Source organism: Hyalella azteca, unplaced genomic scaffold, assembly GCF_000764305.2.
Source record: "Hyalella azteca isolate HAZT.00-mixed unplaced genomic scaffold, Hazt_2.0.2 contig6695, whole genome shotgun sequence".
Classification (NCBI taxonomy): Eukaryota; Metazoa; Arthropoda; class Malacostraca; order Amphipoda; family Hyalellidae; genus Hyalella; species Hyalella azteca.
Genome location: NW_025936849.1, coordinates 63,367 through 78,773, shown reverse-complemented (window position 1 = coordinate 78,773; position 15,407 = coordinate 63,367). Strand labels below are relative to the sequence as shown.

The 15,407-nt window shown below is 39.9% G+C and overlaps 1 protein-coding gene across 1 annotated transcript in view; it reads left to right on the top strand.

Annotated features, from left to right (window-relative positions):
- The window catches only part of LOC108678859 (serine-rich adhesin for platelets), a 37,844-nt gene extending 23,033 nt beyond the window's left edge, over positions 1-14,811 (top strand). Inside the window, exon 25 of the mRNA XM_018167354.2 lies at positions 14,617-14,811. Coding sequence (XP_018022843.2) covers positions 14,617-14,811 — 195 coding nt within the window. The remainder of the gene's footprint in view (positions 1-14,616) is intronic.
- Positions 14,812-15,407: the final 596 nt, after the last annotated feature.

The following is a 15,407-nucleotide window of genomic DNA, read 5'->3' as shown; positions in this document are numbered from 1 at the left end:
TCATCAAAGCTCTTCAATTATCTCATCACCACTTTTCAAGCACCATTTAGCGACAATGTATGTAACCTCCCCTCCGTAGAACATTTTTACAACACTGAAATTTACCACTCAATTACAATTTAGCTTAGTTACCCGCCAACTCGTATTCGTTATAACGAATTCGTATTCGTTCGTTATGCCATTCCATTCACCGTCATAACCAATTACCGACCGTAATTTAAATATTTTAAAATGTATATAATCAATATGTTCCTAATATTAGCAACGACCTAGTTTGTAATGTGAAGTAGCATCACTTCTGAGATTTATTTACACTATTGTCATTCATTGTGTAGGTTGGGCTCCAATTGATTCAGTATATCATTGTATTACTTCTAGCGGTGTTTCATTCTCCTGGTCACATGAACCACACGCCGTAATTGTCCCACTTGGTACAACCGAGCTTTGGGTACGAATTATACCGTAATAGTTGCATTTACCGCCACTCAATTTCCGAGCTCGACACAATAAGCCAAACTGACTTTAAATGTTATACGGCAACGTCCAGTCCGGTAGTGCAGCGGTGATGGAATATGGCGAGGTTAAGGGAGTATACATAACTGTATAAGGAGGTGCTGAATGAACTGCACATAAAATTGAGATTGGAAAAACACAGATGTACGAGACTCAATAATACTTTTCTCGTGCCATATTTCCGAATAATGTCAGTGATCGGAGAGTATTGCACGATTTGGAAATGTATTGAAATGGGATTTTGTATCATATATTATAGTGAAGAATTTAACTGTTATACTTAGTTTTTATTTACATGTGGACGTTCGAATTATATTTAGGAATAACAGGGCCTGCTGACATGGCGCCTCACTGCATTTACATAAACAGGGCCTCATTAAGCCCTGTTACGGTAGGCCCCATTAGGAATAGTTTTGCATAGTTCAGTATGGCCCCACTATTAGGACTAGTTATGCATAGTTCAGTATGGCCTCACGAGAACCAAGCTGAAGTATAGGCATAACCGAACTATGTCCATCACCCGCCAAACCCGCCAACCGGTTCGCAATGCCGGGTTCAAAATGGAGGCTCGTCCTCCGCCGCCTCAGCGCCGGCGACGCCGTTGAGACCAGGAATGTGACGGCCCATTACGCGATATTTGATGACGCATTTGATGTACGATAAAGACGCATTTGATGCACGATAAAGACGCATTTGATGCACAATAAAGACGCATTTAATGCACAAAAAGACGCATTGATGCACAATAAAGACGCATTTGATGCACAATAAAGACGCATTTGATGCACAAAAAAGACGCATTTAATGCACAAAAGGACGCATTTGATGCACAATGCACAATAAAGACGCATTTGATGCACAATGCACAATAAAGACGCATTTAATGCACAAAAAAGACGCATTTGATGCACAAAAAATCTGCATTTGATAAACAATAAAGACGCATTTAATGCACAAAAAAGACGCATTTAATGCACAAAAGGACGCATTTGATGCACAATGCACAATAAAGACGCATTTGATGCACAAAAAGACGCATTTGATGCACGATAAAGACGCATTTGATGCACAAAAAATCTGCATTTGATAAACAATAAAGACGCATTTGATGCACAATAAAGACGCATTTGATGCACAAAAAAGACGCATTAGATGCACAACAAAGACGCATTTGATGCACAATAAAGACGCATTTGATGGGCAATAAAAATGCATTTGATGCACAATAAAGACGCATTAGATGCACAATAAAGACGACTTTGATGCACAAAAAGAAGCATTTGATGGGTAATAAAAATGCATTTGATGCACAATAAAGACGCATTTGATGCACAATAAAGACGCATATGATACACAAAAAGACGCATTTGATGACAATAGCTATGCATTTGATGCACAATAAAGACTCATTAGATGCACAATACAGACGCATTTGATGCACAATGAAGACGCATTTGATGCACGCACTATGTAAGCAGCTGAGCCACGGAGGGGAGAGAGGTGCCCTGCCTTGATATGGGGCGCGTCTGCGTAAAAAAAAATCGAGAATTTTGGCTTTTCCGTTTTCTTGGCTCATTTTGTAGTTGCTGAAAAGGCACATATAACGCAGTTCACGTACCGCATGTATGTGCGTGCTCTAGTTTTTTTGGTAAAGCACTTTCAAAACTTTTTAATACGAAGATTTTTTAACAATATGTACAAAGATTTCTTGACATTAAATCTGCATTTATTGATCATTATTCGCGTTAATTGCAAAGTGTTTGCACTCGTTTGAAAGCTACAAACAATACGCGTGCAACAAAGCTACTGCCATGAATGTTCATGCAATAATTTTTGCGTAAGTCAGTTTCAACTTTTATAAATTAACCATTTTAAAATAAAATTTACAAATTTTAAATTAAAAACGGTATTTATAGATCACTATTCGCGTTACTTGAAAATGGTTTGCACTCGTTTGAAAGCAACAAGCAATGCGCGTTCAAAAAAGCAAATACCATGGATGTACATGCAATGTTTTTTGCGTTATGCCGTTTTGAACTGATATGAAATGAAATTTTTTTATATGAACATAGAAAAAGTCACATTTATAGCTTATTATTCACGTTAAGCTGACAAGAATAAGTCTAAAGACGCGTACTGGTACTCTAAATACAATTAATTGGCAAGGGGAAAGCTTGGGCTACAATATCAAGCAATTTTTCTGTCATATTCTTCTTTTTTCAATTAATTTTATTCATTTGGTTCCCCTGAAAAATTAAAATTTCCAAAATACGTCACTATAAAAATCTATCTCCTCCTATGATTCTCAAGCTATACAACATTGAGAGATATACCATTCGCTTTGTAAAAAAAATATCTAGCGATCCACTGATCAATTTTTTCATTTCGTTTTAGTTTGGATAATATATTGAAAAAACAGGGGCGGGGGCAAAATTAAAAAATCAGAAAAAGACCTAAAAAAATTAAAAAAATTAAAAATTGAAAAAATGAGCGGTCGATTGCTAGATATGGTCTTTACAAATCGAATGATATGTCTCTCAGATTTTTACAGTACCTCCCTTTTTGACGTTCCCTATGAATTTCACGTTTTTTTTTCATTTGTTCGAAAAATTTACATGAACAAAAAAATTGAAAATTTCTCTTTTACATATGTAAGCCAAGTTTCAAGATGATCCGTTCGTAAATAAAAAAGTTTTTGACCCAGACGCTCCCCGTAAATTCAGGGGTCGGGGGAGGGGGTGTTAGGGAGGCGGTATTCAATTGAGGGGAGGGTTGGGGGTGTGGGTAGGAATAACACGGGGGGACTAAAGCAGGCAACAACAACACGGGAATGTTTGCGAGACGAACACTGCAGGAAGAAAGCAAATAAGGGGGGACGTTCTCATACGAAAGAGATAGCGAAGGAGGAGAGAGAGAGAGAGAGAGAGAGAGGCGTACTAATGCCATGGTGTGGGGGGGGGGCGAGGGGGATACAAATGAATGGAAGGGGGTGTCGGCAGGTGCTTAACATGAATGCTTTAGTTAAGATGAATGCGTAAGGGGGGCGGGCGGTGGCTCAAACTATTCACTGAATAGTAAGTAAATCTCAAGAACTGAGATCTAAGAAATGTCTATTATAGGAAGAATAAGAACAAGTTAACGTTCGTTGCGCTCCTGAACAGATTGCGTAAGCGCGAGTTGCAGCGTGGTATGTTGCGGATATCTAATTTAAATGCTTTCTTCTAATTCGGTTTAATTTAATGAAAAATTGCCTCTTTATACAGACTTTGTTCTAATGAAGGTGATTATAGGCACGGAAGTTCGTATTAAATGGCCTCTGCCGTCTGATGACTGCCTGGACTGTCTGGACTGAAGGCCTCAAAACAGTTACCGGTAACTGGTAACTGCGCAGCAGTTACCGGCAGCTGGTAAAAACTCAGCAGTTTCCGGTAACTGGTAACAGCACAGCAGCTACCGGTAACTGGTAACAGCGTAGCAGTTACCAGTAACTGGTAACAGCTTAGCAGTTATCGGTAACTGGTAACAGCACAGCAGTTACCGGTAACTGGTAACAGCGCTGCAGTTACCGGTAACTGGTAACAGCACAGCAGTTACCGGTAACTGGAAACAACGCAGAGGATACCGATAACTGGTAACAGCGCAGCAGTTACCGGTAACTGGTAACAGCGCTGCAGTTACCGGTAACTGGTAACAGCGCCGCAGTTACCGGTAACTGGTAACAGCACAGTAAGCGTCCGCATTCCACGTGACAAGTTCAGCCGCAGTTCAGGACCGGGCGTCGCCCGCCCAACCTGTTCTGGCAACCGAGGGTCACAAGCGCGACCAATCCTACGACGTCGCAAGTCCTGCATGCAAACTACATTCCTACGACGTCGCAAGTCCTGCATGCAAACCACATTCCTACGACGTCGCAAGTCTTGCTTGCAAACCACATTCCTATACGACGTCGCAAGTTCCGCATGCAAACCACATTCCTACGACGTCGCAAGTCCTGCTTGCAAACCACATTCCTACGACGTCGCAAGTTCTGCATGCAAACCACATTCCGGTCCCACATCACCGGTCAGCGCAGGTCCTGAATTACGATGCTAACTTACGACCAACGTGGGAACGCATTGGTGATCGAAACGCAATCGTAGTTCTACGTCATGAGATTTCATCAATTGTCTCGATCATGACTGGCGATTGGACTGATTAATTGGGTAAGTTATTATTTAACGAGATCATAACTCTCATTAAGGTGGTAATTGGCAAATCCCTTAGAAGCACCGTGAAGGGCATGTGATGGCTCAGGCTTTCGAATGCTTGCGTCGAATGGCATTAGATTGTTGGGCAGAACGAGCTTAAACATGAGCGTTATAACCAAGCACTTGGTACGCTTTACTAATACTATTTTCCGGCGCCCAATGTCGGGACCAGTAACCAGTAACGGCCACCGATGCTTAGCAGCGGTACCCACCAGCGGTAATGACCAGCGGTTACGCACGACGGTTGCGTCGGTGCTGACCTGGTCAGTCGGTCACCCGCGTGTGGCCGGGCAGGTCGGTGGGTGTGTCGCTCTTCGTCGTCCATCAGCAGGTAACCGCATCCCGGTGGCGGCCGAGCAGCCAAGTTAATATCCACTGTAGAATTTTTACTAATTTGTAGCGATGGAAACGTTTTCCCAGAAACATGTTTAAACTACAGAATTTCCAACACACTTGAAACATGTTTACACTGCAGATACTTCCCACACTCTTGAAACATGTTTACACTGCAGACACTTCCCACACACTTGAAACATGTTTACACTGCAAGACACTTCCCACACACTTGAAACTTATGAGCTCTTATAAGTTCATGTTGGTGTCTTCCATTTCCTCCTAGAAAAAAAGTTTTTGGAATCAGTGCTGAATTGATAATATTTGTCTTTAAAATTTGTATATAGTTGTTAAGCTTGCACAATAATTTATTTCATTATGAGAGATCTAAGCTGGTATTGTATTTCGCCATCTGGACGATGTAAATACAAAATCTAATATAAAGGATTTTGTGGTAACTATTGAGGTAGAAAGCATATCTAATTAATTATTTGTTGTCTGAGAAACAAAATCTCGCTTAAATCAACTAAGACAAAGACGAAAAGATTTAAATGGTAAGTACAGGAACAATGCATAAGCATGAGCGCCCGTCGCTTGCCGCTCATGCAAACCTTCTCTTATATACTTTGCACCAAAATACAGAAGATATTTTAGCTCCATTGCATTCTACTACAATCAAAATCATAAAAAATTTCACCTAATCCTCTTTTGTATAGATATTTCTAAAATATTCGACCATGGCTCTGCCCATATGAGATATTATTTTGTCTAGAACAAATGATCTTGTCTGCATGGCCGCAGTTTTGTATATTTTTCCAATTAATCTAAATTGCATGAATATGCATTGCAATGCAAGCATTTTATAATGTTATCATATCTATGATACGCCATCGCAATAACGACATTGCAATGATTAGTCGCCGTCCTTATACATTTATATTAAGCCAATTTTTTAATATTTTTTATTTGCGATCTTTAATTGTCAGTTCGATCATCCTTTATGTACATCAATTTAATAATTAACCTTGTTCAGAACAATTCTTATATTTAGCCTGGGGAGTTCACTGAATGTACACTTCACTGTTAGAAAAATTACCGTTAACGGTATTACCGGCGTTTCAGTGACCGGTCGGCACGTGAAAAGAAACACCGTGTCGCCGTTTTTATTCTAATTTAACGCTAGAAATCCGTAAAACATCTGAAAAAACGGCAAAACAGTTTATTATCACGGGGCGACCGGCCACTAGAACGCCAGTGGGACCGTTTTTTCACCGTTTTTTTCTAACAGTGTTCCCACACACTTGAAACATGTTTACACTGCAGACACTTGTCCAATTAATCTAAATTGCATGAATTTGCTTGAGGAAAATTCAACTGTATACTGGCTGGACAGTAATCGTTTAATTACATAGGCTATTTACTATCTTCAATTGTTAATTTAATCTTGACTTCGATGAAGAAAGCTGTTAACGTACGAACAATTAATCATCCATTGAATGATAGCATTAGATGATTGCTTCAATCAAGATTATCATCATCATCTATATAGTTATGTTCAGGGAACATCAAGAAGTTCATTTTCCCAATTACAATTTCATTTCAATTTTCATTCTTATTTTTAATTAAGGGATTCAAAATTTCTGCCAGAGTGCGATACTTTGAAATATTTGTACACGCATCTTCCTAGCGGTACCGTGCTATGTATATGTACTACTGTACATAGCACGCTTTAATAAGTATACCGTATATATAATGTACTTATGTACTATGCATGCGATTTCTCTGGACAATCTCAGCAATTAACCTACATTCTGCTTTACTTACGCATCTGTTATTATATATTTAGCCCTCCCTCTCCACCGGTCGTAACTTCTGAGTTCTACGTCGGTCGTAAATTCAACGCTGGTCGTAAGTTCTACGCTGGCCGTGGCCGTAAGTTCTACGTCGGTCGTAAGTTATATACGCTGGTCGTAAGTTCTACGCTCACTGTGAGATTGCAGTTGATGTCAATGTAAGATGATTGACACGACAGCAGATTCATACGACTTACGATGTCGTAGGATTCTGAGTATTCTTCTCTGAGTATGACGATGGCAGGGATACAAACAACGGCCGCCGTAGCGTCCCCAGCACTCCCCTCTCTTCCCCCCTCTCCCCTCTCTTTCCCCTTTTGCAATCCCCTCTCCCCTCCCCCCCCCTTTTGCTCCCCTCCTTTCCTTTAATCCTTCAGTTGCTTTATTGCTTCGATCGCTCCTCCTCGTCGCTTCCTCCTGTAATTTCCCCTTCCCTCTTCTCCCCTTCCCTCCTTTTCCTTTAATCCTATCATTAGCTTCCCCCTCTCCCCCGCCCCTCTCGCTGGACATTCCCCCTCCCCTTCCAAAATTTCCCCTCCCCCCAGGCACAACCGACAAGATGGCGGCGGGAAAAGGTCTTCTCGGCGCCGCTGCTTCAGACCTGCAAGACCAGCCGTCTTATCGGCGGCCAACCAGTAACCAGCGAACGGCCGATTTATCGGCGGCCAGTGGGATGTATAATAACAAATAATAACTTAGGAGTTTAGCTTTCTTGAGGTGAACCCTCCCCAGCTCCCCAACCCTGACCGCCCCCCTTTTGAGGTAAGACTTAGCACAGCTAGGCCGACATGTAGTCCAGCACCTTAATTCGTAATATCTTTCTTGCGATGCACAATGAAATGATATTCAAGTTAAAATATAAGTTGCCTATGTAATGCAAAATAGACACTAAATTCATCTAAAATCGTCGCCAGATTCACCAAAAAAAGCTGCTAAAATTATTACAAAATAGCCGGTAACTTATTCCAAAATTGCAGCTAAATTTACCAAAAAACGCGGCTAAATTCACACAAAATTGGAGTATAAGTGAACAAATTGCGGTTAAATTCTCTTATAATATGGGCACTAAATTCGTTCAAGAAACATCAGTCGAAATATAATGTATATGTACTTGCTCACAAATGTGATTTATGTCACAAATTTAAAGATGAATTGGCTCAAAAGTAATTGGCCAAACCAATACGTTGGCATGGATGTATATTGGCTTCGATGTATTGGCATAGATATCCTCACGTATATATTATATATACTGGCATAGGTATACTGAAGTGGATGTATTAATTTACACAGAAATATTGGCTCCGAATTTTACGTATAAGTTGATGTATTAATTGGCACATAAGTACTCAGACATGTAATTTATTGGCACAGAGATAAAGACATATAATTACTGGCAGATATTTATTGGCTCGGAAGTATTGGCTAAGCCAAACCAGTTCCATCAATGGTGATTTGTGCGCAAAAAGCCGTCAGGGGGGAACGCTCGCCGCGCCTGCGCAGAACAGCGCACGCAGAGTCTGCACATCGTGCGTGTCTGCACCAACTCTGCACGCCCTGTGCAGACTTTGCAGACTGTGTAGACTGTGCAGACAGTGCAGAGTTACGTGTAAGTGGTACGTGCTGAACATGGAACGAATAAAGCTAACTATTCGTGCTATTCGTGAGTGTTTCGTGTAACGAACGCTGGGCCGTCGCACGCATCGACGCTGTCGCCGCGATCGGCCGACGCTTAATAATAAAAAACATAATAATTATAATAAATAAATATTATTTTAAGTGAAGTGCGAACAATAAAATGCAATTGAAGTTATCAGAGACCAAGTGAACATTTGAAATTTGTTATTTAGTTAAATTCGTGGAATTCGATGGTCGGTGACGGCGGTCGGCGGAGGACACGCGATGGCCGCGGCCGCATCCCGACATTTGGGGTTATATAGAGTTGAGTTATATTATTGAGTTATATATTTGAGTTATATATCAGAGTTATATAGTTGAGTTATGGTTGAGTTCATAACTTGAGTTATAGTTGAATTCATAACTTGAGTTTGGAGTTATGACTTAGTTAGAGATGAGTTCATAACTTGAGTTATAGTTGACAACGTTTTAAGTTAACCTGCATTAACCAGACGCGATCTGGTGCATCTTAACCTGCATACTCGTAGCAATTGAGGAAATTTTTTCAAACCAATGACAATTTTTCGTTCTTGCTTATGAATTAAATTCGTTTATGTCAAATTGGTTATTATTATATTTCGTTATTACATTTTTTATTTAAATAAGAAGTCAAAATAATGGTTATTTACCGCTATATAATTGCTATTCATTTACCTCTATATCAATACTGGTTATTTACCTCTATATCAATACTGGTTATCTACCTCTATATAATTACTGGTTATTTACCTCTATATAATTACTGGTTATTTACCTCTATATAATTACTGGTTATTTACCTCTATATAATTACTGGTTATTTCTCTCTTTATAATTACGGATTATTTTCTCTATATACATATACCGGATATTTACCTCTATATAATTACTGGATATTTACCTCTATATAAATGCTAGATATTTACCTCTAAATAAATACTGGATATTTACCTCTATTTATGTGTGCCTTCATACATGTCACTCTGCCAATTATTCACGGACCAGCTTTCATGCCCAGCATTGATATATTCTATCGCTAAATAACCCTATAAACTATCAAGCTTGGCCTCTTGAACTTACCAAGGGGCCGGACTTCTCAATTTTGCTGCTATTTCGAACTTTTTCCGTTATTCATATTGAAATATTCAACAATCCTTAACGATTTTCCCGTCTAATCAACTGATATCAGTTAATTAGACGGAACTCTTAATTAGACCCTTTAATTGAAATCAACAATATTTCAAACTGGAATATTTACTTGAGACTCATAAGTATCACTGGGATGCAACAAAATCTTGCGTCGATATAAATTCATTATACAGGGTGGGGCAGAAGCGATTGAGCAGTTTTGAAGCAAAATAAAAGAGTAATGGAGGTACATAAAGAAGAAAGTTTATTTTCCTAGAAGTTAGCATAACATACTATTTAGAATACTTATGTTTTGAAAACAATATCAGGAAGATAGGGTTTGTTAGCTGCATCACATTTTGGAGTCGTTCTCGGTGTCTCTGAGGGGTGATTTACAGTGGCCTGCGAGGTCAGATGATTTGAGCATTTGCGATTTCTTTCTTTCGGGACATCTAAAAGAAAAAGTGTTCAGATGTATCTAAAAGAAAGGGGTTCAGAAGTCGCCCTCACACCCTACCACAGCTAAGGGAACGGATTATTGCAGCAGAGTTTATAGCCATACCTATAGTCAAATGTGTGAACGTGCTGCAGAAAACTTCTGAGAACGACTCCAACAGTGTGCTGCAGCTAACAAACCCCATCTTCCAGATATTGTTTTCATAACATAAGTATTTTAAATTGTATGTTATGCTAACCTCGAAGAAAATAAACTTTCTTCTTCATGTACCTCCATTACTTTTTATTTTGCCTCAAAACTTCTCAATCGGTTTTGCCCCACTCTGTACATTCGCATTCATAGATTCATATTCATTTGGTCCATGTATTTGACTTAGCAAATATTATAGGTAAGATTAATACGTCGGTTGATATTTATGTAATATATAAATTTAATCCATTTGGGACGAAGGATGTGGGTTAACACATTGCAGGGCCGTTCATTTTTGTTTACCATCATTTCATTTTACCACGAGCAATTTCATTTACCGCCTCTATAATATATTTAAATATATTCTGCTATATTATTTTATGTCAATAATAATAAAACTGTTATAATCATATAATTATACTCGCATAACCTATGATCAAGATAAACGCTGCCGAGATTAACGTCTATGAAATAAAATATTAATAAATGAAGATTGACTTCATTTATTCGTTAACTGTGCGATTGCGAGAGGCAATCTGACTTCGTTGCACAATCCCGACAAGCTTAACATGCATTAACCTGGTACAATCTGGTGTAGTTTTACCTGCATTAACCTGGTACAATCTGGTGTAGTTTTACCTGCATTAACCTGGTACAATCTGGTGTAGTTTAACTGCATTAACCTGGTACAATCTGGTTAACCTGAACTACCTGGTATAATCTGGTGTAGTTTAACCTGCACTAACCTGGTACAATCTGGTGTAGTTTAACTGCATTAACCTGGTACAATCTGGTGTAGTCTAACCTGCATTAACCTGGTACAATCTGGTGTAGTTTAACCTGCATTATAACAGGTACAATCTGGTGTAGTTTAACCTGCATTAACCTGTACAATGTGGTGTAGTTTAACCTGCACTAACCTGGTACAATGTGGTGTAGTTGTAGCGGTTCAGTTTAAGATTTAAGATTTTGTATTAATATGATATAAATATTAGAAATTTAGAATTAGATTTAATTAAAAAAAGATTTGTTTATATATGAACGTCACCACAATGAATACGACCATAGTTAACATTATTAAAGCTTATAGTATTTTCATTCATTCCACTACAGAAACTCTTAGTAGAGTAAGTACGTATAGGTATAGCTACGGTCATCCCGTACTAATTAGTTTGTTCAATAGCTAATTTGATTTATACTACTTATAATAATTTTCAATGTATTTATATTTGTGTAACTTTTAACAATCTGTTAGTTATACAGGGTTCTATACTAGCTGCGACCACATCAAATCGTCTTTATTTTTCCCAAACCGAACGTGAGATGCTTTATAGTTTAACCTGCATTAACCTGGTACAATCTGATGTAGTTTAACCTGCACTAATCTGGAATAACCTGGTGTAGGTATGTGGTATAACCAACAAATTTATCGTAAGTCATTGTATGGTCGTAAGCTCAACGACGGTCGTATAAGTTATAAGATGGTAAAGTTGCGAGGCTCGCAATACTCAAAGTCCACGGAGTTTGGCGCCAGCATTTAAGTTGTTCCTCCTGATGGAACATAAAAACTCGATATGTCGTAAGGGGGGAGGGGCGGGGATCGTTATGGGGGAGGGAGGCTGTTATGAGGAGATGGTGCCGTTATGAGGAGCAGGGGTTGTTATGAGGGGTAGGGGCGTTATGAGGACGGGGATCGTTATGGATGAGGGAGGCTGTTATGAGGAGATGGTGCCGTTATGAGGAGCAGGGATCGTTATGAGGGGTAGGAGGGTTATGAGACGGGTGAGGTGGCCCAATGAGGGAGGGGGGAGGTGGGTGAGTATATGGCTGGGAGAGGGACATTGGTGTAAAGAGGAGATATTCTAGAATCTGGCAGATAAACCCCCAGATTTTGAGTCTGCAGGGGTCAAATGATCAGAATTGGGATGATTTGATGATAATGGCAGCTGTGTGTGCATATACTGATGTGCACAGCAGTTGTTCGTACATGTCTGCAGCTGTTTGCCCTGCAGCTGCTACGTATGCTGCAGATCAATGCAGCTGCGGGCGCTATTTTTCGACGCCCGAAACGTGGACGCAATTTTTTCCGATGCTTGACTGATAAGTTGAACTTTTTACCCCAGACGAGGTGAGAGTTTTACCCCAGACAAGGTGAGAGTTTTACCCCAGACGAGGTGAGAGTTTTACCCCAGATGAGGTAAGAGTTTTACCCCAAACGAGGCGAGAGTTTTACCCCAAGCGAGGTGAGAGTTTTACCCCAGACGAGGTAAGAGTTCTACCCCAGACAAGGTGAGAGTTTTACCCCAGATGAGGTAAGAGTTTTACCCCAAACGAGGCGAGAGTTTTACCCCAAACGAGGTGAGAGTTTTACCCCAGACGAGGTAAGAGTTCTACCCCAGACAAGGTGAGACTTTTTTTACCCCAGACGAGGTAACAGTTTACCCTAGAAAGGTGAGAGTTTTACCCCCAGACAATTAAGATAAGGACGTGTTTTACCTCAGACAAGTCGAAAGTTTTACCCCAAACGAGGTGGGTATTTTACGCCAGACAAGTAGAGATTTTTACCCCAGACCAGGAAATAGTTTTACCCAGACACGTTAAGTTTGTTTTACCCCAGACGAGGTAAGAATTTTATCCCAGACAAGGTGATATTTTTACTCCCGACGAGGTGAGAGTTTTATCTCAGACAAGGTTGGTGTTTACCCCAGACAAGGGGAGTGTTTTACCCCAGACAAGATGAGAGTTTTACCTCAGCCGTGCTTTTCTCCGAATATTTGCTGAGTTTTGCCCTAAATGAAATGTTGATTATCACGCCAAAGTAACTAGTGGCTGGTATCGTAACTAGTGGCTGGTAGCGTAACTAGTGGCTGGTATCGTAACTAGTGGCTGGTATCGTAACTAGTGGCTGGTATCATAACTAGTGACTGGTATCGTAACTAGTGGCTGGTATCGTAACGTCTGCAGTTGTATACAACTGACTGCAGTTGTATACAACTGTCTGCAGTTGTATACAACTGTCTGCAGTTGTATACAACTGGCTGCAGTTGTATACAACTGGCTGCAGTTGTATACAACTGACTGCAGTTGTATACACAGGCTGGCAGGGCGGTCACGTCTGACTTATACCTGCTCAGCACGCAGCTGCTGGATATCGCTGCTATGCATGCGAGCTTCATGCTGAGGTGATGGATGTGAATGTGATGTGTGTGTTATATATAATAAATATGGTGGATATTGTGTGTGTGTGTTGGATGTGTTGATATTATGATGAAGCATCCCGTGTAAACACAAAATTACTCATAAAAATTACTCATATTTGAAATTCTTTATGTACTCAGCTGATTGTAACATCTGTTATAAGCTGCAGCCGCGGGATTGCCTGAATAAACCGCGTTAACGTAGAATTAGCACCGACGTATCATATTGTCGTGAGTTTAATAAAAACTGATTCTGAGTTTTTTACAGCTTTGTGCAATTTATAAACCGCCATGTTCATAAATATTGAAATGTTTATGAATTTTATTATTTATAACAATGGATATTAAGTTTTAACATATTTTAAATTTACTGATTGCTTTAATATTAATAATAATTATGCTGATCTGCTATACATTCCAATTGATCGCTATAAAATACTAAACTCATGTACTGCCTAATCTTTCTATATATTGACCGCTATACTATATAGCAGAACTGATGACAAACTTCCATTTATCAGATTCCCCACACCAGAAACTGCCGTCGAGATGTCAGCCCCAGAGAGGCATACCAACCCCATGTGGTCACCCCAAAGAGCAGTCCGCGTCGTAAGCTACCACGTCGTAAGTATGGAGTGGCCGAGTGAGTTACGACTTCTTAAAATACGTCCGTCGTAAATGAAGAGTGTTCGCTGAAGAGTGTGAGTTCGCTGAAGAGTGAGTGAGGGTTCGTAAATGAAGAGTGTTCGTTAAGACGTCGTAAGTTACGACCGTCGTAAGTGGTGAGGCCGTTTGAGTTGAGATGTCGTAAGTTACCACCGTCGTAAGTGTGGGGCAGTCGTTTGAGTTAAGACGTCGTAAGTTACGACTGTCATAAGTGTGGGGCGGCCATTTGAGTTAAGATGTCGTAAGTTACGACCGTCGTAAGTGTGGGCGGCCATTTGAGTTAAGACGTCGTAAGTTACGACCATCGTAAGTGTGGGGCGACCGTTTAAGTTAAGACGTCGTATGTTACGACCGTCGTAAGTGTGGGGCGACTGTTTAAGTTAAAACGTCGTATGTTACGACCGTCGTNTCAACTGCCGTCAACTGCCGTCAACTGCCGTCAACTGCCGTCAACTGCCGTCAACTGCCGTCAACTGCCGTCAACTGCCGTCAACCGCCGTCAACTGCCGTCAACTGCCGTCAACTGCCATCCAAACAACGGCTGGCAGCAGCAGATGTTGAGTCTGCAGCTTTAAGCGCAACTGTATAATGCAGCTGTGACCTGCTGCTCTGAGCAGCTGTAATTGATGCGTGACAGCTGTAAATGGCAGCTGTTAAGTGTATATAGAAACTGAAGCTCTTCATTGCTTGCAGCTGTAAATTACAGCTGTAAAATGTATCTCGAAACTGTAGCTCTTCATTGTTTGCAACTCTAAACTACAGCTCTTCATATTGCTTGCAGTTGTAAACTGCAGCCGTATTATATATAGAGCCGCCGTCTGCAGCTGTACGGCTCTGATGAATTTAATGCTATTTATTTATTCAGTTGATTTTTCTCGAGTAAATATTCACTATTAAATTCTGAAATATTAACTCTAATTAATAAAAAGTCTCTTGCTAAGACACTATATATCAGCTTCACACGTCACGGAATATATTAGGGCCTGAAAATAATGTGCATTTATCAACTTAAATAATATGCGTTTAAAAATTACTTTCAAAAGACAATACTTCTAAAAAATACAGTGTCTCCGATGTTCCACTTGTACAATGAATTTCTAATTTTATTTCCAGATTATTGATAAATTAATTTTTAAATTGTTTTACTTGTTAGAAAATTTTAAATTTTCGA